We start from the raw sequence: 26,558 nt of genomic DNA on the forward strand, positions 1-26,558 counted from the left end.
AAATGGCGTCATGGAGTACTATGTGCCCAGGGTATTATCACAGTCTAGAGGTCTCCTCTCAGCTTCCATGCTTCAGAACCTAAATAAGCACGTGGTGAGCGAGTCTCATCTCTCCTGAGCAGATATATATTGACTAGGCTTACAGAGACTATTGTTTAAAATAAGCATTCCAATTTATTAATTTGTAATGAGAAGTAATTGACACAGACTTGAATTAATGTGAGCCAGGACTTCTCTCTAGCTCTGTAGACTGACGTGGATGGGAAGCCAAGTTTATAATTAGGACATTGTTTAGTGAGCATAGAGTAAAAACAAAAATTATATAATTTGAATTTATAACTAGCCTGACACATTCTTCTCCACAAGAGGAATAATCTTGCCTAGGACTATAATGCTTGAAGTCTTTTGGCCACAACTCCTTCTCTATTGGACAGTGGTTAAATGGGCATTGCTAATGTTTGCCTCTCTGCTTTTCCTTTCTCTTGATTTCCTTTCCTGACCAACAACTCCTCAGATTGACAAGCTTTTTCTTTAGCTATGTTCATATATATTCAGCCAGTCTCCATTATTTAAAGGAACTGTGCTTTGTTTAGCTTTGATTCATTGACTTTATAATTCAACTTGCGTTAAGTAATCTTGTTTCCTTCATTTCTAGGTATTGTAGAACATCTCACAGTTGCCTCCTTGTACTTAATACACAGTCTAAATATAGTTGAAGTATATTGCAAGTATTACATAATCTTGTGTTGCTTATTCTTTATTCTAAGTGTTCTTCTTCTAGTCCATGACTTTCAAGAATAAGATTCTTGGGGCCGGCCCTATGGCACAGCAGTTAACTTCACACGTTCTGCTTCTCGGCGGCCCGGGGTTCGCCAGTTCCAATCCCGGGTGCGGACATGGCACCACTTGGCAAAAGCCATGCTGTGGTAGGTGTCCCACGTATAAAGTAGAGGAAGATGGGCATGGATGTGAGCTCAGGGCCAGGCTTCCTCAGCAAAAAGAGGAGGATTGGCAGTAGTTAGCTCAGGGCTAATCTTCCTCAAAAAAAAAAAATTTAAATGAAGTTCATCAGCAAGAGTAAATTGAAACCAGATGGAAACTAGATTTATATGAAGGAATGAAGAGAGCAGAAATATGACATTCTTCCTGACAGTAAAAAGCACCCACGTCGCTTTGAGCTGAAGCGGAAATTGTGTTCTTCTAACTTAAGAAATTGTTGCAGGATTCTGTGTTTAGCGCCTTATGGAATAAATTCATGTCTTTGATCTCTTCCCCAGAGTCTATGTGGTCCCCATCTGTAGACTGACTCCCACTTTCTCTTTCCGGTTGGCTTCTCCTGATATAAAAAAAGGACATAGACTTGTTGATCCAGATCAGAGCTAATAGTATGGATTGGTTCCTTGGCATCATCCATTTTTTTTATACCACTTACATAGAGTTAATGTCCAGTGTGACATATAAAACGTAAACATTTCTCCATTCAGCTAAGACCTATGTTTGTCTGTCAAGACTCAGGATATTTCATATCCTGAACAGTTTTGTCACCTGTGAAATCTGTGAAATATTTCTACAAAAGTAAGAACATTAGAAATGTTACCGAGCCCCAAAGGACCAATGACCCGCAAGTGGATCCTTTTGCCCAGAGCCGCCCGTGCCAATAGAACGAGACCAGGTTTGGAATAAAAGAGCAGAAATGTTATTCGTTAATCAATGAATGGAGGAGGCAGAACTCATGATCTAAAACACCTCTCCTAAGGGAAGGTGAGCAGGGTTCTTGTGTGATGTGAAGGGGGAGGAGGGACTTAGGATAGGTGCAGAGCTTCTCTTCTTGCACACGGCACCTTTTGCACACGTATCCTTTTGTGCATGGCACCCCATCACCATCTTGGACCTTTCTAGTTTGGATTGGTCCTGCCATTTGGCCACCTGGCATTGATCTGCCTTGGTTCCTATAAGCAAGCACACCTTAAAAAACAAAGCATTAGTCATGGAAAATGTCTTAGGGTCTTCCCTGAGTGACAGGAGTTGTGTAAGAGTTGACCTCTTTGAGGCTGGCACCCTCTTTTACACATGCTATAATTGTAGAACTTCTCTCACCTAGCTGCTCAGTCTTCACAAATTGTTACCAAAAAAAGTTTGGTTCATATTCTCAACTGCTTTGATATCTAGGGTAACATTAAGGTCAACTATCAAACTCCTTAGTAATGGAGACACTTTAAGAACTTGAGAACACCTGTTTATTTTATCATGGCCATTCAAACATGCTTCCTGTCTGGCATCCACAGTGTACATGTGAATTTCATGTGCGTCTTCCTCCATTTGGCTGTTGATTGTCATGGATGTCAGCACCTTAATAAAATTACCAGGATTATTCTGAACCTGAGTAACATGAGCCTGAAAACTCTGCCGGCAACAGGTTTTAAGAGTGTTCCTTGGGAGTGCGGCCCCATAGCCGAGTGGTTAAGTTCTCGCTCTCTGCTTTAATGGCCCAGGGTTTCGCCGGTTTGGATCCTGGGTGCAGACTTGGCACCACTCATTAGGCCATACTGAGGTGGCATCCCACATGCCACACTAGAAGGACCCACAACTAGAATATACAACTATGTACTGGTGGGATTTGGGGAGAAAAAGCTGAAAAAAAAAAAAGATTAGCAACAGTTGTTAGCTCAAGTGCCAATCTTTAAAAAATAAAACGGGCTGCCTGGTGGCATAGTGGTTAAGCGTGCACGTTCCACTTTGGCGGCCTGGGGTTCGCGAGTTTAGATACCAGGTGTAGACATGGCACCACGTGGCAAGCCATGCTGTGGTAGGAGTCCCACGTATAAAGTAGAGGAAGATGGGCATGGATGTTAGCTCAGGGCCAGTCTTCCTCAGCAAAAAGAGGAGGATAGGCAGCAGATATTAGCTCAGGGCTAATCTTCCTAAATAAATAAATAAATAAATAAATAAATAAAACAAAAAGAGTACTCCTTGGACAGCATGTAATTGGCAAGAGGTAGTATGTATGTCAGATTCTTCAGTATTACATTTACATAGCAATGGTTATCCATATTCTGAAGTAGCCATTTCCAGTGGGTTCCATTGCTTAGTAGAAGTGGAGAATGGATTTTGGGAGACAAATAGTATTCTCTCCCACAGACCATCCAAATATGTTTTCAGACCCTTCTTCTCACCTAAACTCCCAACCGATCTGAAGTCCAGAATCTCTAATTTTTTTGGGGGGTGGGGGGAAGATTAGCCCTGAGCTAACTACTGCCAATCCTCCTCTTTTTGCTGAGGAAGCCTGGCCCTGAGCTATCATCGTGCTGATCTTCCTCTACTTTATATGTGAGACGCCTACCACAGCATGGCGTGCCAAGCAGTGCCATGTCTGCACCCGGGATCTGAACCGGCGAACCCTGGGCCACCGAAGCAGAACGTGTGCACTTAACCGCTGCGCTACTGGGCCAGCCCCTCTGAGTAATTTTTATTTTATCCAGCAGATCCAGATTTGGCTCCCCATGGTCCCACTAATAAACTAAAAGTTATTAGTTACCACCACCACCACCACCCCACCCAATATACAGTAGTGGAGTAGGAATGGGATAGTTCTAGTAAAGTTAGGAAATATAGAAATTTACTACAAATTGTCACTGGTGCATAGCAATTATGATATTCTCCTTAACAAAAGTTGTGAACTCCTCCTTCTCTGAAGTAAAGTAAATCCTTCAGTTAGCCATTCTGGAAGCTCCTCTGGGAAAAGCTGTTAAGTGTATTGATCCCTGTGGCCCCTGTCTCTGCCCTGTTGGATGGTATTCCTTAATCACTTTCTGCTGAGGTAGTCATTGCAAAATATATATTCTTAGATTTGTTCCCTGGGGCCCTGCAAATTAGACTGACAAAGACAAATTAGAAGGGGAAAAACAAACTGAAGTTCATTAACACATGTGTTGGGTTTACATCTGAGAGTACTGAATGATGAGTGGGGTGGTTTGAACTTGGGGCTTATATAACATCTGAACAAAGAACAATGTGTAGAAAAGTGACAAGACAAAGCAGATGAAATTTTAGGATTTCAGGGTAGCAAACTGTGGGAAGTAAATATATGGAGAAAACTAATGAAAGATAAGGGCTAGTTAGTAAGTTTTGTTATGTAGATTCCTCTAGTGTCACCTCCAGCTTGATAAGAGTCTAGAGTTGTCTCTTCTGATTAAGAATTATCCTGACCTTCCTGGTAGGGGCAAGGCAGAGAGTTTCTCTTGTGTCTGCTGCATCTTAACTGCCTTCAGCTGAAAATAATCCTCATGTCAAAGTAGCATATTTTGGGCTGGCATATTCTGCTACCCTTCATCGCTCTTGGGGAATACAGAGTTTTCATAGCTGACTTCCTCCTGTCTTGATTTGGAGGTCTGAGGATTGTTTAGGATTTGAACAGACTTTTGCAGGCCAGGCTTGTAGTTTCTATGGTAATAGAGTCTACTCAGAAACTTACTAGAATCTAGATATTTCCCCTCAATTCTACTTTCAAGTAATCAAAGCAAAGATCTAATATGAATGGCTTTTAACTTTAAAAATAAGTCTTTCATGTGATGTCTTCTTCTCATCTATCTCTTCCCTTCAAATTTAACAGCAGTTACCTTGAGGCCATCTGAAATAATAGGCTTGGTTTGGGAAGGCCACTTGCTTAATTTGATCTTTGCCTCTGAGCTGGCCTCCATTGTCTGGCAAAGATGAATAAAAAGCCTGGGACACAGTCTTATCTCATGCTAAGATTATTCCTTAGCAACCGTCTCCTACCATTGCTTTGTTTTTGTTACAGAATATGTTGGGATTTTAAAAAATTGATAATAAATGTATGTGGTCCAAAAATCAAGCAATAATAAAATATATACAGTGAAAATTGTTTCCACCCCTTCCCATGACATGTCTATTTTCTACTCAACCCTAACAAGTAACCAATTTTAAAGTTTATTGCTTATCTTCTAACATATATTTGTGCATATCTAAGCCAATACCAACCTGAAATCTTATTTATTTTTTTTTAAAGGTTTTATTTTTCCTTTTTCTCCCAAAACCCCCCAGTACATAGTTGTATAGTTGTAGTTGTGGGTCCTTCTAGTTGTGGCATGTGGGATGCTGCCTCAGCATGGCTTGATGAGCCATGCCATGTCTGTGCCCAGGATTCGAACTGGCGAAACCCTGGGCTGTCGAAGCAGAGCGTGCAAACTCAACTACTTGGCCATGGGGCCTGCCCCTGAAGTCTTCTTTTTGATCAATTTTAACACTGTTTTCTACTTGGCTGTTTTCACTTCATAATACATTTTAGAGATCTTTCTGATGTGGACTCAGTGAGCTGAGGAGTCGAAAGAAAGATTTCTTGCACTCTCAAGGTCTAGTAGCAGTGCTCCTTTATTCAGAGAATAGCATGGGGACAGGACCCATGGGCAGTGAAGAGCTGTAGGCATGGGGACAGGACCCATGGGCAGTAAGAGCTGCAGCATGGGGGCAGGACCCATGGGCAGTAAGAGTTGCAAACATGGGTTGAGGGTTGGGCTAAATTTAAGGCATAGGTATGTGAGTTATCTCTTTACAAGACAAAGGAAAGATTATGTAAAAAAGTCATAAAAATGGTATCAGTGTAGGTGGAGTCTGGTTATTGGGTGGCCCTATAACTTTAGATAAGAATCAAATCGGATCAGGTCAGGACATTCTATGCTTCCCTGAGGATGATATAGATAGTATGTAGGGCAGGACACCTTGGGCTTTTCTCCCTGGGGCAGCCTTGATCTTCGTCATTTCCATGGCAATACACAGAGTACTTTATTACAACTGCATAGTATGTTTTATGCAAGTACTGTGGTGTGCTTAACCCTGTTGATGGACATTTGAGTGGTTTCTCATCCTTTAATTACCTCTTTCTGATAGTTGTGCCTTTTATTTCTATCTTAGTAATTGCATAGTTAGGACGTTTGGTGCAATAGTAAATAATAGTGATAGCAGTGAGTATCCTTTTTTCGTTTTGACTTTAGTGGGAATCCCTTTAGTATTTCCACCAGTAAACCTGATGCTAACTTTTTGGCTAGGATAGATATATTTTATCATGTTTATTAAGTACCCATCTATTTCTATTTTGTTGAACTTTTTTTTTTTCAGTTCTTGGATTTCTGTCTTCTTTGTTTGAGACTTCACATTCTCTGCTGAGATTTTCATGCACTCTAAACATGTTTTGCTTTACTTTGTCAATGCAAATAATCCATAACCAATCTATAAATGAAAATTTGGGTGAGTTTATTCTGAGCCAAAATGTGAGGACCATGGCCTGGGGCCTTCGTTCCCAAAGGAAGGAAGGGCACCAAAGAAGTGGGGTGTGTAGAGTGGCTATATACCCTCAAAGGGGATGTTTCACATATGCTTGAAATGTCCCTTTTATAATAGTCACGAGACTGCTCTGTCAGCACAGCAATTGATGGACACAGCAGGTAGTAGGTCTGCTGTCTCAGTGGACACAGCAGGGTGGCAGGTGTGTTGTCTCAAGCTAGGTGATCACAGGTGAGCACAGCAAATCAGTTCCTAGCCTAAGGAAAGATGCTTATCCTTAAGGAAATGCCAATGTTGGGGGAGTTGCACCTTTATCTTAAGGGCATTTGTTCTTGTCTTTGGGACGTAGCAAACGCTTAACCAGATATACAGTGCAGGCTCAATGGCCATGTCAGGCCCTTTTGGACAACACAAAGTCAGGCCAAATTAGGTTTACACCAAATGGCTTCCTCATATACTCCAATACATCCTATTGCTCACCATTTCTATTTGCCAACTTCATTGAAGATAATTATATTAGCAGCTTAAAAAATTCTAGTGTATTAGTTCCAATATCTGATTTATCTTAAGTTTGAACTCAATTCATCTTCTTTTCTCTTGAAAATGTTTTTTTTTTGAGGAGGGCGGGTTCTTTGTATGCTACATAATTTTGCATTGTTTCTTGGACATTATGAATGTTAAATTCTAGATTCTATTATTTTTCTCTAACGAGCATGTTTTCCTGTGTTTACTGCAAACTCTCTCTCTCTGTGGTAGCTGCAGTCTGTTCTGATATTTTGTTTTCAGTAAAGTTGTTTTGAATCTGTTCTGAGCATGCATGGTTCATGGGTCAGTCAGAATTGTGTGTAGACAGAGTCTGGGGATCCCCTCTGTCAACCCACAAAAAACAGAAACCAGTTTAAGAGACAAAGCATTTATCTGAGATCAAAGAATTGCAATTTGGGCACCACAGATTCCAGCTGAAGCCCAAATAGTGTCCCGATTACAAGGTGAAAGAGTGGGAACTTTTCTGAGAAAAGAAAATGGGGTAATTATATGAAAAGAGGTGGGGCGAGCCCAGTGGTGCAGTGGTTAAGTTCACACGTTCCACTTCGGCAGCCTGGGGTTCACTAGTTCAGATCCTGGTGAGGACATACACACCACTTGTCAAGCCATGCTGTGGTAGGCGTCCCACATATAAAGTAGAGGAAGATGGGCACGGATGTTAGCGAAGGCTCAGTCTTCCTCAGCAAAAAAAAGAGGAAGATTGGTGGCAGCTGTTAGCTCAGGACTAATCTTCCTCAAAATATAAATAAATAAATAAATAAATAAATAAATAAATAAATAAATAAATAAAAATGATCTGAATTGAGAAAAGCCTTAGTTATCTACAGAGTTTTTCTTGAAGCTGTCTAAATTCTTTAGGTAATTTCTCAAGTTCTCTTTAGCGGGAATAAATGCAGCCAGTTATTATTACCCAAGTCTAGCTAAATGTATAAGGATCCTGACTGGTGTAACTTGATTATTTTCTGCAAATTGCAAAGTTCTCTGTTACATGCAAATGTCCCTTGGAAGATTAACGCTTTGGTCATTAGTATTACTTAGTAGTAGGAATCAATTTATCAGAACTGAGTCAAGTGTCTCTGAGGGATGGAGGGGGCAGAGAGTGATCTGGAACATGGGATCTTGCCCAGATATATGTGCACTAGGATATCCTAAGTACCTTTGAAGGCTCTGGGCTCTAGGAGTGGGTGCCATGTGGTGACAGAAAACTGAAAAGTGAGGTGAAATGATACCAAAGATAACCTCGAAACACTTTGCCATCTTTTTTGGAAATACTCTAGGTTATGTCTGACATTCATACTGAGCATACCCTTCCTTATACTTTCTGTTGGTTTGCTATATTTGATTATACTAAATAATATCAGTGGGAAAAAAATCCCCAAAGGGAAAATTATCTATTTTAAATTTATCAAATGTTTTTAAATCCATCCCTACTCTTCCTACTTTTTCTAATCTCCATTTTCTCTTTTACTATCCTCTGGAGTCCAGACATTTTAGAAAAGCTGACGGTTTCTTATGTGCTTTGTAAAAATTCCTTGAGATGCTTTAATTTCAGTTTATTTCTGTTCTGAAACTAATTTGTTTTACTACTGAACAGTTTTTGTTGTCCAGTTCTCGATTGTGGACTCTTTTGAGGTAAAATTCTTTGCTTTGAACATGCTATAAGATTATCAGATGGAAAATAGTAAAAACAGTCAATAAAAGTCAGATAATACTTTAGGCACTTTACATGTACCCACAAATATTTTTCATGAAAAAATTATTGACATCAATAAAATAATTCTGAAAGTCTTACGCATGGTAGCTGTAAGATTTATAAGCTAATACTAAGTGGCCTACATTACCACTTGCTGTGCAATTTCAACGGAACTCTTTGTAGTTTTATTTTGTTTTAATAAGAATTAATTAAAATTATTGAGAATGGGTATATAGAGGAGGCAAGAAAAATATGTGATGGAAGGAAGAATAATTTAGTAAATTTATTTTGACATACAAAAGGCTAAATATTAAAATGCAATTATATTCAGCTTTATTGACCTCTTATCTAAGTTATTAATATAATACCCCAAAATGAGGAGCAGCCCAGTGGCTCGGGGGTTAAGTTCACACATCCTGCTTCAGTGGCCTGGGGTTCACTGGTTCGGATCCTGGGTGCAGACCTATGCACCTCGTGTCAAGCCACACTGTAGCAGGCGTCCCACATAAAACAGAAGAAGATGAGCACAGATGTTAGCTCAGGGACAGTCTACTAGAAAACATAATTATGGTTGAAATAAAATGTTTGTCAGAATAATGATTTAATTTAATTGAACACGGTTTTCATTTTTCATAATTTTTAATAATATGCAGGAGTAATATTAGCTTATTTGATTAGTAAACCTGTATAAGTTTAGGAAAAACAAACCCAAGTGGAATAAAATGTACACTTGTGTTATGCTTAACACTGATAAATCAAAGAAAAGATATAGCTGTTTTTATTAAGCCATAATTATTAAGCTAGTCTTGTTTATCAAAGATTTACTCTTATTAATGTGAACTTGGATTTTTATCTTTTTTATTTTTTTGAGGAAGACTAGCCCTGAGCTAATATCTGTTGCCAATCCTCCTCTTTTTGCTGAGGAAGATTGGCTTGGATTTTTAACATGTTTCTTAGTTTCAGCAAGAAGAATTTTAAGTTTAGCACATTTAAAGCATTAGAAGTTCAACTTCCTATTCTGAGAATTTTAGGAATATTGAATTTATATAAGAGTTTATTTGTCTCTATAAGTCAGTCAGAACAGAGCTCCTTAATTTAAGATACCTTGTACTAAAATTTTTTAAATATCCCCTGGAGATAGAAAGACATTTCACACTCAGAATGAGAGGTAAAGGCCTTTCTAAGTTTCAGAGACATAGACACAGAGAGAGCTTACAGCTTCAAATCTGTAACTTAGCACAGAGGAAACACAGAAACATAAAATCTCATTGGTCCAAATATCAATGAGGTATTCTCCGTCCCAGTGGCTCTGAAATTTTTAATGGATTTGAGCTAAAAAATAGACAAATTTTTTATAAAACTCTAACAAACCAGATTCTCTGTCTCTTTCACCTAATAGAGAATAGATCTCTATCATACATTGACAGAGATCATCAGATTGTTAAACTATAAAACCAAACTCCTTATAGTTGCTCTTACTAATTGGAAATAACTTATCAGGAAGTGAACCAACAACAGCAAAAATCCCATAAAACCAGTAGGTAGGGAAAAAAGCTAAAGAAATGGAGAGCTAGCAAATTTTAAGTTCTGTTGCTACTTGGGATTCACCTATGGGAGCCAGGAAAAGACATGCCTGGGCTTAAGCTGACCAGGAGGTGCACTTCTCTGACAACTCCATTTATCTAGCTCTATCAGATGAAGCCATCTCAGTTGATGACCTTCAAAACTGGTAAAAAATACATTTTTATCAAAAGGAAAATCATGGTTTTCTTAAAAATATAAAATGAACACGTGTCAAAGATATATTTAACTCATTTATTAATAAGGGAACCAATAAGATATTACAACTGAATCAAAGGAGAATTCAAACAACACACACATATTTGGGTGATCAGACATGTTGAAATGAATTTACAAATAGATACTGGTCAATATCCACAGGGCAGTCTGTTGTATTATACTGGACAGAATTTGTTTACATGAGAATAAGTTTTATACAATTTACAGAGTTGTAAAATAGCTCAAAGACAATGAAAAGCACAGGTCCCTTTAGAATCAGATAACCCAGAAAGGTACATTAGACAGGACACCTAATAATCATTCTGTTACTGAAACCAAAGCGGGTTCCCTCCTGGAGAGTTAAATCAGACTCTACACCAGAAGTAGTTGTCTCACAAAGTAAAGTATATTGCAGCAAATAAGAGACCATGAAGAATCATTTCCAAAGTCATGGCGTCCTGAACAAAGGGAAGCAGGGACATTTATTTTGGATGGGGAATGGATATTCAAAAGGGAGAGGAGGGTATTCACTTGCGCAGACTGAGTTGGAAAACATGCTTCCACATACACTGCAGGTTACGGTAATAAGGCCCAAGCTCCTCCTGGAGAGATCTCAGCATTGAAAATAAGGCCAAGGGCATAGGCTTAGCTCTCGTGGTGAGGCTTGGTCTGGTTCAGGGAGGTTGGTGATTGCATTTCCTTAAGATAACAAAAGGAAAAAGAACAATTTGGAAAAACAGTTAAAATATCCAAACCCACCTTTGAGTTCCTTTGGGTAACTAGTTGGTGACAGTTCTTGTCTATTTCAAAGTCTTTCACTAGAAACAATCCAGATGACAACCCTTTCCAGTCCTTGTCCTCATGGCCAACTTAGACACAAGGTCAGGCAGCCCCTAATCTTTCAAACTTCCAGTGAGAACTTTCTGGGTTCTTGGAGCAAGGGTAGGGGAAAAGGGTTTGTCTTTACCTGTCTTTGCATCACTAGCTGGATGAGGCCTTTCCTTGCTGCTTGACTTTCCTCCATGTATCTTGTGATCACCTAGGAGCCGTGGAGGGTGGCTTTGTGATAGGAGGAGGTTTAACTTGGCAAAGGGACATCTGTTGGAATAGTTACCCAGAGTGACTTAGTAAGCTCTGGTTCCCTGAGCCTGATCACCAGGATTCTCCCAGAGGGACATTCCCAAGAAGTATGCAGCCACACAGTGACAAGTTCAGACCAAGGAAGGTCCCTGATGCCTTGTCTGAGGCCAACCTCTGTCCCCTATTCACAAGAGTAGCAGTCCCACTGTTGAATAGGTGGAAATCATCTCTTGTCAGGTGATAAAGATTGATTTTTGTTTAAGAGAGGCAATTTAGGGGTACAAACATGTAATGTACGAAAGGCTAGTTATATGAAAGTGAAATAATTGAGGTTAAGGATTACTTAAAATTGGAAAATGTAAGAAAACCAACATTTATTGTGCTTCTGCATTTGGCATGTTGCTTCTTTTAATTGTATTTGTGTCTTCAGCAGTTTTGCTGGACCTCATTGTGTGTTTTACTAAATTCAGTTTCCAAAAGGAATTGTCTGGATTTTATGAGTTGTTTTATTAACCACAGAAAATTTTTAGGTTTTCTTAAGGTCAATTAAGGTTGTTTCTTGATACTCTTTTTAGATAAGACTTCTGTCTTTTCATCTCTAAATTTAGTAGAAGGTTGTAGTTGAAAGGAAAAAAGTTCAAAATAGTACTGTGATATTAATCAGAACGAAGAACTCTTTACTTTGACTTTTGGCACTGTATCATATGCTTTATTAAACATCTGGATTTAGATAGATCTTTAGAACACTTTTACAGAAAGGAAATAGCCTCGAAGCTTATAATAGAAGAACAGTTGCAATTACACAAAACAACCACTCTATTTAGCTGTGCATTTTATCACTCTTCATTTTAGTAACCTTACTTCTGATAAAGAATTTTCATCAGTATTCTCAGCAGAAACAACTGATATATCTTTCTTGACCCTCACCGTGCTTAGAATAAAACTTAAAAAGGGATAAACCTTCTTGAAATCTCACATTTTTCCAGATCACACACTATATCAAACATGGCAGGATATGGTTTTGAAACTGTGGGAACATATCTCTTAAGTCTACTTGTTTTTTACCTGAGTTTGTCTTACTGATTTGTGTCACTTGTCCAAGAGTAGAAACTACTCTTCAGAACTAACTCAGTTTAGCTCATTGCTGTTTTAGGAAGCAGAATGCCAACGAAAGACAACGCATACCCTACTTTAAACCTTCTTTATTGCATAATGAAGTCATATCAGATTATGCATTTGCTTCTGAATTTTGATTATCCTCTTAGTGTCTTTTTCAGCCTTTGGAAAGCAGCTGAAAAATATCCCAAATTCTCATCAGTAAGGTTTCATTTTCAACATAGGAATGCTGTGCAAAGTGACAACTGTGACTTTTGCTCAGCTCTAATACTTAAATTCCTTTGTCAGGAAGTGAACTGATGCTGACTTCTCTCTCTTATTTCAAGTTGGGGCATGAGATTTTTCACTGCATTAGAAGGTTGTTCAGACCTGAAGCCTGGGAAGGTAAGATGCCGGTATGAATACTGTCCATTTAGAACTTGGTTTGAGTGTCTAGTGATTTAAGAGCATAAGTATTTCCGGCTGTTCCTGGTTTATAGTCTTGATGAACCCGTCAAGTTTTACCAAAACGTGAGTAGGGAAAAATGTCCATAATTGGAAGGCTCATTAATATAATTTATTATTTATAAATTTTAACTATAGTTTTATATTTAGTCAAATTATTACTTAAAGGAAAAAGTGACATACACCAATTTTTATGTATAAATCTTTGTATATACAAATATATATATTTTTTATACCAAGATCATAATATGATAGACTGTGAAAAATATATATGTACTTCTTGATTGTAGTCTTTTTCTCTCTGATCATTTTTTTAAAATAACATACTTTATTTTTTAAGAGCAGTTTTAGATTTCCCCTCTGATCATTTTTTTGAGGCAGACAAGATAGGGAGAGCAAAGACTTGAGACACTTATTTTGTTCATATGGAGAAAGAAGACAACATTAAGAAAATTTTTTAAATCACAGAGTTTTACCTACTTACTCTGGTGAACCAAGCAGTGTTCTTTGAGTCTCTCCCAGAAAGTCTTCCTTGGAGAGGACTGGCCAATGCACGCATTCAGTAATGAAGGTTCTGTTTTACACCACTGTTGCTTACTCTTATCATTTGTTTACATGCTTCCTTCATTCACTGTGCTTTAGCTTCTATCAGTAAATAAAATGTTTCAAATTTTCTCAGATTTGCTTAAGCTAAAAAATTGTAATCCTTCACAACAAAACCATAAAAATACCCTACATAATAACAAATATGAATTATTGTCTATGTAGAGTATTTTATCTATTTAGATATAATCTATAGTCCACTTTAGCACATGAATTATCTGGTTAACATAGTCAATCTTGAAAGACTCTAACAGATTTTGGTTTTTCACTGGACTTCGATTATACTTACACATTTGAAGTATAATAATTATTGGTTTTTAATGGTGCTAATATCATATAAATATGACATTAAACAACAAAATTTTTGCAAGATTGAATATTAGTTGAGTATCTCTAGATACTGTTAAGAATGTAATGCTTTGTGGAGTTACATTTATGTCACTAGCTAATTAAAGAGGGAAAGGTCATGAGTCAGTCTTCCCTGAGTTCTTGGCCTATAAAAATCTAGTAGAAGTTTTGTAGGATGTTGGCACGTTTGTGTTTTGTTATATGGCCCTGGACTACTAAAGGGATCCAAGCACATGTTGTTACTTCATGTTTCTTGAACACTCTAATAGTTTTATTTTATTTTTGTTTTTACCATTTTTCCTGAGTTTCAGATTGAACTTTGATTACTAGAGAGTATTGGTCAAGTAAAGTCATTTTTGGCATAGGCCAATATTATACTTCTTTCCAGGATAGATTAGCCCAAGTGAAGTGTCATTGACATTAAGTCTCCATTTGGTTGGTGAACTCTTTGTAATACAAAGGTTTCTTGTTTCTGAGAAATATTTAATAATAATAATATTTATTGATCACCATGCTCTTAACCTTTTCTGGCTGTAGTTTTTCTTAGGCTTTTTTTTTTGGTGAGGAAGATTGGCCATTGAACTAACATCCACTTCCAGTCTTCCTCTTTTGTTTGAGGAAGATTGTCCCTGAGCTAACATATGTGCCACTCTTCTTCTATTTAGTATGTGGGATGCCGCCACAGCATGGCTTGATGAGCAGTGTGTAGGTCTGCACGTGGGATCCGAACCTGTGAACCCTGTGCTTCCGAAGCAGAGTGCATGAACTTCACCACTACGCCACCGGGCCAGCCTCTTTCTTAGGCATTTTATTTTCTGTAGTCTATGAAATGTAAACATGCCCTTTGTAAAGTGCCTACTTTCAGTCTCACTTGTGTGTTTCAATGTTCAAAGCACTTTTAGACATTGTTTATTTGATTCTGACAATAGCTCTACGAAATAGCTAAAGGTAAAGCAGATCTTGTTATTTTAATTTTACAGAGTCTTAGAGAGGTTAAGTGACTTGCCCAAGGTCACACAGGCAGCAAGCACGAGAGTGGGGTCAAGAAACCAGTTTTTTCTAGTTCACAGTTTGGTACTCTTTCTTGAAGCTAAATGGCACTCTGTTGGTTTACATGATTAAAAACTTGGTTCTTTTATCATGCTAGCAGTCTCTAATGTAACAACTTACCTTGAATGCTGTAGAATCTAATGAATTTATTTCATGTACAGTGTACTAAACATAGCTCCTGGGTTTAGGGACAGATTGTTGGTGGTATTCAGCTGGAAAAATCAACATATATACTTGGGTACTGAGTTTTGGAATTTCTCACCTAGTTGAGCATTTGTACCAATTCCGGCATTCATCTTTTAGTTCCAGGAGAGTGTGCGTGGTCTGTAGTGCTTAGTCTTCACCTTATTACGTGGCACAACTGTTTGCTACTTGGCAGTCTGTACAGAAGTGAGGTCCCGTGCAAGACAGTTACATGAACACTGAAGGCTACTTAGTTCTGCATAAAACGCTGGTACAACATCTCACCTTTCTGTTTTGCTTCAACCAGTACTACCAGTTGTCTGTATAGATCTTAATTCACCCTTATTTACTGTTAAAGGAATTGACTACATTTGCCTGAAATTTTATATTTGTGTTGTAACTGAGGTTGTAACATTTTCATAAATGAGCTCAAGCTTTAAACGCAGAATCCTGTACACACTCATTGATAGGCTGTATTTACTTTTTTGTATGATAAATATCTAAAAATTTAAAATTAATTTTTAGGTTAGCCATTCCTACTTCTTGGATAACATAATATTTAAATTTCTCTTTGCCTTTCTCTAAATTCTGATTTGACTAGTTAAGAAATAACAAGATTTGACTTTGCTTTATTTAAAGATCCCATCAGGTTTTTGCTTTCCCGCAAGAGCATGTGTTTGCTTTGTCCTGCTGTACGACAACAGAACACCACTAGTGTTGATTAGTCTCCTTTATATGCCTTTTTCTGTTTGCTTACAAACTGATCTGACCACTTAGCTTATGTTTACACCATTCTCTTGACGGCTTCAACTCAAAATATTTATCATCTAGGTAAAACATTTATAATTAGTTATATCAGCTAGTTTGTCATCTTCTTCCTTGAAGTTCAGTCTTACCTAAACTTGATCAGCCTTAAATTTGAGTAATGAGTTTTTAGCTTTTTAAAAAGAAATCTTCCTTATCAAGAATTATACTGTCTCATTTCAGGATTCATTTCTTTAGGGTTCTGGTTATCTTTTCTAGGATGGAAACTGAACCCTATTTTGACATTGTTTCAAAACTTCAGAGTTATTTTAAAACTATAATAGGAATTTCTCTTGGTGGTTTTTGCATTCTATTTTTAAAAATTAGAGAAATTAGAGGAGTTTTTCCCTTTTTTGTCACTTTAGAGATACTTTTGCAAACTAAATTTAGAACCTGTTTTTTTGTTTTGTTTTTTACTGTATGGAATGCCCCTTTCCTTCTTTGGTTATTTTGTGATGACGTATGTTTTGATTTTTATGGCAGTCTCTGTGTTGACTTTCTGGTGTGTGTGTGCGTGTGCGTGTGTGTATTTATCTCCCTTTTTGGAATTGGGATGTGGAGCTAGAAGAGAAAGAAGCAAATTATTTTCATTTAATCTTTTTCCCTTCATACTTTAACTGACTTAATATATGGAAAAATAGATTATTTAGACTTTAAGTAATTGTGTTTTCCCAAAATATTTTTACTTCCATTTCAGTTTACCACTCATATTCTATCCTTACTTTTCCTTTCTATTTATCTCCTCAACTCCATCTTTACAGTAGATTGAGAGAATCGAGACTATTTCTTTGCTCAGACTGACACCCCTAGTGGAAGCTATAACCAGTAACACCACTGACTCACAATGGGTAGGGTTTGAGGTTCATGAAGCATCTTTCATATGCTCACTGAAGTAAAATTGATCCCTTGTGCTATATCTTGATGCTCTTTTCTCTTATTAATTTGTATTCTGCTTTATTAGCCTTTCATAGCAGTGGTAAAGCTTTGTTAGTAAGTAGTTCACATATAACTTTCTAGACCTGTATCCTTGTTTGTCTAAGGTGGGAGAAAAGGAGATACAATTTCTTAATACTTCCCAAGCTGGAAAGAGGTGAGAAGGAGAATTAGCAGAATCAGTGTTTCTATTTTTGGTAATATCAGCTTAATATATATATATATGCTTTTTTACACAGAATTATTGCTAAGTGTAGTTTATTCCATAACTTCTTGGGTTGCTTTATAAACAGTAGTGTATATTAAAATACTATTCTTTATTTTCACTGCAATTGTGAAAGAATGAAATTTGTTTGGTGCCAAACTGTCATTCTCTTAATTCATATCAATCTCTTTGTTTTATAATCGTTTGAACACATTAACAGGGAAAAAGGAACTGATTGGTAATACCAAAGATTATGGTTCTTTGTCATATAGTTTTAAAGAACTGAAAGTAATTGGCTTTAAAATGTTTGGCTGGCAACTGAAAAAATATTCTAGAAAAAGAAAGTAATAAAGTAGGGAGTAGAACTACCAGATAGTAAAACGTATTATAAAGCAACAATATTGAAGCAGTATGGTAGAAGCCCAAGATTAGATCATTGAAGAATAAGAAGAAATGCTGTTACTTATTCAAATTTGATGTATGTTAAAGGAGTCACTGTTAAATAGTAGGAAAGGAAATGATTATTTAATAAATGGATTTGGAATAACCAATTAGCAATATTGAGAGAAAATACATTTAGACCCACATCTACACCAGATATAACAAAATAAATTTCAGATAAATTTAAGTGTGGATAATTATATCATTGAAAAATCTAGAAGATAAAAGGACTGAATATTCTGTATCTCTGGAGTTTCTAAGTAGTTAGAAAACTGGAAAAGGAAGATAGCAAAGATTAGACTGTATATGCTAATTTGTTTTATAGTAACCGTAGCTCTGTGAGCATGCCTATTCTATGTTCAAAATCTGAAAATTAGTCTCCTTTTTTCTTTATACCAGCTGGAAACCATTTGCTTTCTCTATTAGTTAATGGAAGAGAGAATGCAATTCTTTATCTAAAGTTTTATTCTGTAGATGCGTTGAAAATTATACAGGAGCTCGTTGTGAAGAGATTTTTCTCCCAAGCTTCAGCATCCGAACTAAAAGTGACCTGTTTGCAGCTTTCGTGGCATTGGCTATTCTTCTAGGAACTTTTATCATTGGAGCCATCTACTTCCTTTGCAGGTAACCAAAATAGAAGCATGCTTTTAAAAAGAAAAAAATAATGTATAAAGTAGTTATTCTACTAAACGAGTGATATGCCCTTTAGTTCTAGATATTTTTCCAGATAATGTTTTCTGTTTAGAGTTATATCTCTAATATAGTTATTGTTATTAAATTAACAAGTCATTTTTTGAAAGGATCTTAAGCAGTCTCTATTTGTTCTTTGTTACTGTCATCATCATTATTTACCTTGACTTCTCTAAACTAGTAAAGTAGACCCACATTCACTAAAGTAATCATTCCCAAAATACCTAAATATTTTGGCTACGTCCACTTAAAATACATTTTGAGGGGCTGGCTCAGTGGTGCAGAGGTTAAGTTCACACATTCCACTTCGGCTGCCTGGGGTTTGCCAGTTCGGATCCTAGGTGTGGACCTACGCACCACTTGTCAAGCTGTGAGGTGTCAGGCGTCCCACATATAAAGTAGAGGAAGATGGGCATGGATGTTAGCTCAAGACCAGTCTTCCTCAGCAAGAAAAAAAAAAGATGATTGGAAGCAGATGTTAGCTCAGGGCTAATCTTCCTCAAAAAAAGTAATAAATTTTGCTTGTGAAAGAAAAGAACAACTTACACAACACCGTAAATGTAAATTTAAGACATATGGCTAATATCTGGGGTCAATTCATTGTGTAGTCCCTACTATGTGCCAGGCATTGTGCTAAGCATAAAGAATACAATGGTGAACAAGATAGACATGTTCCCTAACTTCATAGAGATTTAAATCAACTTGAAGAGAGAGACAAATAAGCAAGCAATTAATTTGGGGAGACTAGTAACTCATAAGAAATACAGAAACATTATTCATATGAAGCAATGCTATGCAGTGAAGATTACTTTCATTCATTAGGTTTGGTCTTCAACTTTTTCTGAAATTTTGTGAAAATAAGTGAATATAGAATTTATTAAGTTTAGAAGTTATCTGGTATCATAACTGTCACTCTTAATATTTACTAAATGTACACTGTATGCTATCATAGATACTTATAAAAATGGAAAATGGAGCTGAAGGTAATCATGAAAGAGACGCAAGTGGGCTTGAGAAGTTTATGTTCTAAGAAAGGTAACACATATGTAAAATTGTATTTTATAATACAATCCTCACTTCTGAATTACTTTACACCATGGAGTAATTAAAAATTGGAGAGAGTGCTCTTTAAAATGTGTGGTATTATATATTTTATCCCAAAATATATCATTTAAGCAGTCTAATAGGTTTTATCTCATAATTTTAGCATCTGACTACTTCAGATACAAAAATTTAAGTACAAGTCCATTGTATCAGATTGTATTTCCCAAAGATAGCCACAATATCTCTCATTCCCATCTGCTCTTCTGCAATGTGACCTTGCCACTCTTACATCAAGAGGTAGAGTTTATTTCTCTAAATCCTTGAATCTGGGCAGGCATTATGACTGCTTTGACCATAGAATATGTGGAAAAAATGCTGTCCCAGTAGGTTTTAAATGACCTGGCAGCTTCCACCTCTTGCCACTCATACTTTGGATGCTCTCTCGCAGAATCAGCACCATGTTGTGAGAAGCCTAAACAGCGCAAAGAACCAGTGTCAGCTGAGCTCCCAGCCAACAGCCAGTGTCAACTAACAGCCATTTGAATGAGCCATCCCAGACATCCAGCTCAGTGGAACCTTTAGTTGACTCCAGACTTAGCTGCCAGTTAACTGCAATCACAGAGACCCTAAGCAAAAAATGCCCAGCTGTCAACCCACAGAGCCATAAGAGACAAATTGTTTTAATCCACTAAGTTTGAGTTGATTTGTTATCCAGTAGTGGATAACTAGAATACCCATGTTTGGAATTAGGTTTACTCTTGACTTTAAATAATGTTTGGAAAAAAGCTGTATAATAATTTATTCTATCCTTTTAAACATTTTGTTGGTCTCTTACACTAACGAGCAGACCAACTCACTCATTCCCTCATTAATCACTCTAGTGCCTGGTTGGAAATATAGCCTTTTCATCTCTTATTGATTAGATAATAAATTTTTTAAAAAATTTTTTTGGTGAGGAAGATTGGCCCTGAGCTAACATCTGTTGCCAATCTTCCTGTTTTTGTGCGAGGAAGATTGTCACTGAGCTAACATCTATGCCAATCTTCCCCTATTTTGTATGTGGAACGCCACCACAATGTGGCTTGATGAGCAGTATATATGTGTGCACCTGGGATCCGAACCCGTGAACCCTAGGCGACCAAAGCATAGTGTACAAACTTAACCACTACGCCACCAGGCCAGCCTCTACAATAAATATTTTTTATAATGTCAGTCAGGGTAGGCTAGGTTTGGTTACATTAACTATCAACCCTAACAGTTTAGTGGCTTAAAAAAATAAAAGACTATTTCCCATTCATTCTGTATTATTGTTATGATTTGGCAGAGAGGGTTTTGCTAATCATAGTCACTTAAAGTCTCAAGCTGATAGAGCATCCACCATCCTGAATGCTGTTGGTTGCTATGCCAGAGGGAAAAGAAAGCTCTGGAGGGTTTCATACTTGAATTGAAATGATCTGTCTGGCCTCAATTCACTGGCCAGAATGAGTTGCATCGTCTACTCAGTTACAGGGGCTGTCAGGAAATGCAATTCTACCATATGCCTGTAAGGCAGAGAGCTAGAAATACAAATCTAATATAATGACCAAAGGATTTATTAGGAAATTTAATAATCATTCCAATGGGAATTGTTATGAGTTTTTTTTTTTTTTAATCCATAGAACTTTAATATTGTGGTAGTTGTCCAAAAATAAAACTCCTTTGCCAACCCAATGAGTTTGTTAGGGGTGTGGTATATGGTACCCCACAGGTGCTCAGTGCTACTGATCAACAGAGTTTCAGAGGAGACCTTCTAAGACACAGTAGCTCTGCAGGCTTGAGCCAGAATTTAGGAATATTTCTAGTCTTAAGTACCCTATAGCAGGCTACACAATACCTTTTTGGGAGAAAGTATAGGTAAAAGAGAAGGAAAAGAGTATATAAAAACAAGAGGTAGTGTTCAGTGAAAGAACAAAAGGAACCTCCAATAACAAATATATAGGTTTGCATCCGGAATTCACAGTCTGAATGTCTGAGGGGGGAAAAAAAGCTAAGAATGTAAAATAATCCAGGCTGGTAGTGCCCCAGGTGGCTGATAGAAGCAAATGCAAATTAATTCGTGAAGAACCCACTTTCTTTACTTTAAAAAGCATCTCATAGTATATAAAGATTACCAAACATGCAAGAAAAAAAGGCACCATGAATAAGAACCCACAGAAGCAACTAATAGTAGAATCAGATATTCAAAATCTTTATTTATTGGAAGAATCAGAAACATAACATAAAATATGTATGTTTAATATATATCAAAAAATAAATGAGAGGCTTGTAAATAAGCAGATTTGACAAAGACCAAAATGGAACTCCAATAAATAAAATATTATAATGTTTTAAAAAGCAGTATATGTTTTAGTTCAATAAAATTTTTTAACATAGTATGTTTTATGCAGCAGATTAGACACCATAATAGAATTAATGAATTGGAAGGTAATAAGAAGAAGTTACCCACGAGGTAATCCTGAGAGAAAAAGAAATGGAAAATATCAAAGAGAGGTCAAGAGAAGTCAAGAAAAATGGAGACTAGAGAGAGAGTGTCTAACATATGTTAGAGTTCCAGAGGAAGAAAGAGAATGGGGCAGAGTTAGTATTTGAAAAGGTAAATGGCCGAGACTGTTTCAGAACTGATGAAAATCATCCAGATTCTAGAAGTCCAACAAATTTCAAGCATAATAAATAAAAAATAAATTTACATATGGGCACAATCCAGTAAAAGTGTAGAACATCAGTCTCAGAGGAAATTGCAAAAATGTTAGAAAAGAATGATAGATTATCTTCAAAGATGCAGCAATTAAAGTGACAGCTGACTTCTCTGTAGGAAAGAAGCCAAAACAGAAGAGGGAGTAATGATATTTTCATATTCATTGGAAATAACTGTCAACCCCAAATTTCCATTATCAGTGAAAACATCTTTCCAGAATCAGGGTAAAATGAAGATACTTTTAGATAAGCAAAACTTGAGAGTTTGCTCTCAGATGTATATCAAGCAGGAGGAAATTGATCGTATATGGCATATATGAAATGCAAGACAGAAGAAAGAACAGAGAAAGCCATTATGTAACTAAATCAAAATAAATATTGTATAAACTTTAACAATAATGTTGTCTAATGTCTTTGAAAAGAGAAATTAAAATATATGACAGTAATAACAAATAAGTTGGAAGGATTGTAATTAACGTGTGCTAAGGTCTTTGAATGGGAGGAAGATAAATATATAGGTTGATGTGAGACTCTGATATGTTAAGAATGAATATTAGGGGCTGGCCCCGTGGCGAAGTAGTTAAGTTCACACGCTCTGGTTTGACAGCCCAGGGTTTCGCCGATTCAGATCCTGGGCACGGACATGGCACCACTCATCAGGCCACGCTGAAGCGGTGTCCCACGTACCACAACTAGAAGGACCCACAACTAAAATATGCAACTATGTACTGGGGGGCTTTGGGGAGGAAAAGGAAAAATAAAATCTTCAAAGAAAAAAAAAAAAAGAATGACTATTAAAATGTCTAGGGTAACAATTGAAAAAAAATTAAAGCATATAATTTCCAAATTAGAGGAAGAACAAAAATGGAATAAAAAATAATCAATTGATTAAAAATAAAGAAGAAAAGAATAAATAGAAAGCATGACATAACATGGTAGATTTAAATCTAAATATGTCAATAATTCTGTTAAGTATAATTGTACTAAAGATGCCAGGTAAAAGACAAAGACAGTCATATATTTTTTAAAATCTAAATTCTAAAACGATACAAAAAGTTTAGAAGTGAAACAGTTGCATAAATATTAGACAAAATAATCTTTTACCATAAAATTTATCAGGAAGATTTAACAATTTTAAATGTGTATGCACTTATTAGAAAAATCTCAAAAAATAAAAATTGAAAAATAAAGGAGAAATAGGCGAAGCCAGCATCATAGTTAAATTTTTTTTTGAGGAAAATTAGCCCTGAACTAACATCTGCCTCCATTCCTCCTCTTTTTGCTGAGGAAGATTGGCCCTGAGCTAACATCCATGCCCATCTTCCTCTACTTCATATGTAGGATGCCTGCTAAGCATGACTTGACAAGTGGTGTGCAGGTCCGGACCAAGGATCCAAACCGGCAGACCCCAAGCTGCCGAAGCGGAGCGAGCGAACTTAGCCGCTATGCCACTGTGCCAGCCCCCGTAGTTAAATTTTAATGATGACTCTCAGAAATTTATAAGAAAGATAAAAATCAGTAAGACTATCTAACAAATCTGTGAGATGCAGATAAACTAGCAGAGGAAAATTTATAGCCTTAAATGCTTATATTAGAAAAGAAAGCCTGAAAATAAATAACTTAAGCATTCATCTCACTAAGTTAGAAAAAGAATAGCAAAATAAATCCCAGGAAACTAGAAGGAAGTAAATAATGAAGAGCAAGAATTAATGAAAATAAACACACAATAGGTATAATAGAGAGGAGCAACAAAGCCAAAGTTTGATTCTTTGGAAAGAGTAATAAAACTGACAAATCTCTATCAAGAATTAAAAGAGAAAAAAGGCACAAATGAACAATATTAGTAATTTTAAAAGTTAAATAATACCCAGGTGCTACAGACATTAAAAAGATCAAAGAATATTTTGTATAACTTTATGCTGGTAAACTTGAAATCTTACATTAAATGCAGAAATCCCTGAAAACCTGGCTCTCAGGGCCGGCCCCATGGTGTAGTGGTTAAGTTTGGTGCACTCTGCTTTGGTGGCCCAGATTCGTGGGTTTGGATCCCAGATGCAGATATACACCATTCACCAGTCATGCTGCGGTGGCAACCCACATACAAAATAGAGGAAGAGTGGCACAGATGTTAGCTCAGGGACAATCTTCCTCAAGCAAAAAGAAGAAAATTGGCAACAGGTATTAGCTCAGGGACAATCTTCCTCAGGGGAAAAAAAAAACAAAACTGGCCCTGTAAACTGACTCAAGAAGAAATATTTAATGTATTTCTGAAATATCCTGTAACCATTAAATAAATTGAGTTAGTAGTTTTACTGGTGAACTCTTTAAAACAAGGAAATAAACAAACACATGCTATTACAAAGGATAGAAAAATAGGGAATACCCACCCATTCTTTTTTTAGACTAGCATTACTTTGATACTCAAACCTACAAAGACAAGTATACTAGTCTGCTAGGGCTGCCATATGAGAATACCACAGACTGGGTGGCTTAAACAACAGAAGTTTATCTTTTTATAGTTCTGGAGGCTGGAAGTCCAAGATCAAGGTGCTAGCAGGGTTGGTTTCTGGTGAGGCCTCTCTTCCTGGCTTGTAGTTGACTGCCTTCTTGCTTTGCCTCATATGGCCTCCTCTCTGTGCATGCAAAGAGAGAGAGAAGAGAGATCTGTGTCTCTTTCTCTTCTTAAAGGACGCCACTCCTTTCGGATTAGAGCTCCACCCTTCTGACCCCATTTAACCTTAATTATCTCCCTAAAAGCCCTTTCTCTAAATATAGTCACATTGGAGGCTGGGGCTTCAATTTACAGATTTTGGAGGGATACAATTTAATCTATAATAGACTGTATGTATATTAGCATTCTCCAGAGAAACAGAACCAACAGGATGTGGAGAGAGAGTTCTTTGTTTTTGTTTTTGAGGAAGATTCGCTCTGAGCTAACATCCGTTGCGAATCTTCCTCTTTTTTTGCTTGAGAAAGATTAGCCCTGAGCTAACATCTGTGCCAATCTTCCTCTGTTTTGTATGAGGGTTCCCACCATAGCATGGCTTGATGAGTGGTGTATGTCCGTGCCAGGGATCTTAACATGTGAACCCAGGCCACCGAAGCGTAGTGTGCCAGATTTAACCACTATGCCACAGGGCCGGCCCTGAGAGAGATTTATTTTAAGGAATAGGCCCATGCAAGTATGGAGGTTGGCAAGTCCAAAATAATACAGGATGGGCTGGCAAACTGGAGACTCAGAGAAGAGTCAGTGTTGCAGTTCTCATCTGAAGGCTGTCTGCTGACAGAAATTCTTCTTGCTCAAGGGAGGTCAGTCTTTGTTCTATTAAGGCTTTAGACCCATTGGATGAGGCCCACCACATCATGAAAGGCAATCTGCTTTACTCAAAGTGTACAGATTTAAAGATTAATCTCAGCCAAAAAACACCCTTATAGTAACATCGGAATGTTTGACCAGATATTGGGGCACTGTGGCCCAGCCAAGTTGACTTGTAAAATTAACCATCACAATGTGAACAAGAAAATTATGGGCCAATTTTATTCATTTAACCTAGATGTAGAAGATTAATGATAAGTCAACCAGATCTAGCAATGTGTTAAAAAAATCATGATCTTGGGTTTATTCCAGGAATGCAATGTTGCTGTAAAATTAAAATATTAACTAATATATTTCATCTAGTTTATATTTTAAAGAGAAAAGTCTTTAGCCTTCTTAATAAAAACTCTTACCAACTAGGGAAAAAAAGGGGTATCTGCAAAAAATGTAGCAAGCAGCATATGTGGATACTTGATATATGACAGAAGTGGTATTGCAGAGCAGTGGGGAAATAATGGACTTTTCAGTAAATGGTGTTGGCGTTATTGTTTATCCACATGAAAGGAAGTAAAGTTGGATCTTTGCCTCAAAGCATACCTTAAAATCAGTACAGTTAGATTTAAAGACCTAAATGTGAAATGCAAAATGAAAACTCTCAGAATGTTTAAAGAATGCCTTTGTGCCCTTGGAGGTAGGGATAGATTTCTGAAACAAAATTCAAGAAGTACAAATCATAAAACAAATGCTTGATAAATTTGACTGTATTAATATTGAAGACTTCTAGTTATCAAAAGACACACTTTTAAAAAAGCTACAAAGTACAAGAAGATGTTTGCAACATGTGAAAGTAGACGTGTGTATATATATGTCTTGACTATATCAACAAATCCTACAAATCATTAAGAAAAAGGTAAACCTGTAGAGAAATGGGAAAAATAATTAAATTTATAGAAGATGAAGATGAAAGTTCCATAAGCTAAACATATGAAAATATGCTCAATCTTATTAGGGAAATGCAAATTCAACCCATAATGTGATACCATTATCTCACTTGTGAGGTTGGCAAAAACTTTTTTCAAAAGGCCCAAACAATATCAAATGTGAAACAGTTTTGAACACTTTTGAATCACTTTGAAAGTACCTTGTAAAGTTAAACAAATGCATGGTCTACAACCCAGCAGTTTCACTGCTGGGTATATACCTTATAGAAACTCTCACATATGTATACCAGGAGTTTATGGTAGAACTGTTCA

At 36.9% G+C, this 26,558-nt stretch overlaps 1 protein-coding gene across 1 annotated transcript in view; it reads left to right on the top strand.

Annotated features, from left to right (window-relative positions):
- NRG4 (neuregulin 4) overlaps positions 1-26,558 on the top strand; it is a 118,972-nt gene that overhangs the window by 58,029 nt on the left and 34,385 nt on the right. Inside the window, exon 3 of the mRNA XM_046652761.1 lies at positions 17,997-18,146. Within this exon, the coding sequence (XP_046508717.1) occupies positions 17,997-18,146 (150 nt within the window). The remainder of the gene's footprint in view (positions 1-17,996; positions 18,147-26,558) is intronic.

Source organism: Equus quagga, chromosome 2 (assembly GCF_021613505.1).
Source record: "Equus quagga isolate Etosha38 chromosome 2, UCLA_HA_Equagga_1.0, whole genome shotgun sequence".
Lineage (NCBI taxonomy): Eukaryota > Metazoa > Chordata > Mammalia > Perissodactyla > Equidae > Equus > Equus quagga.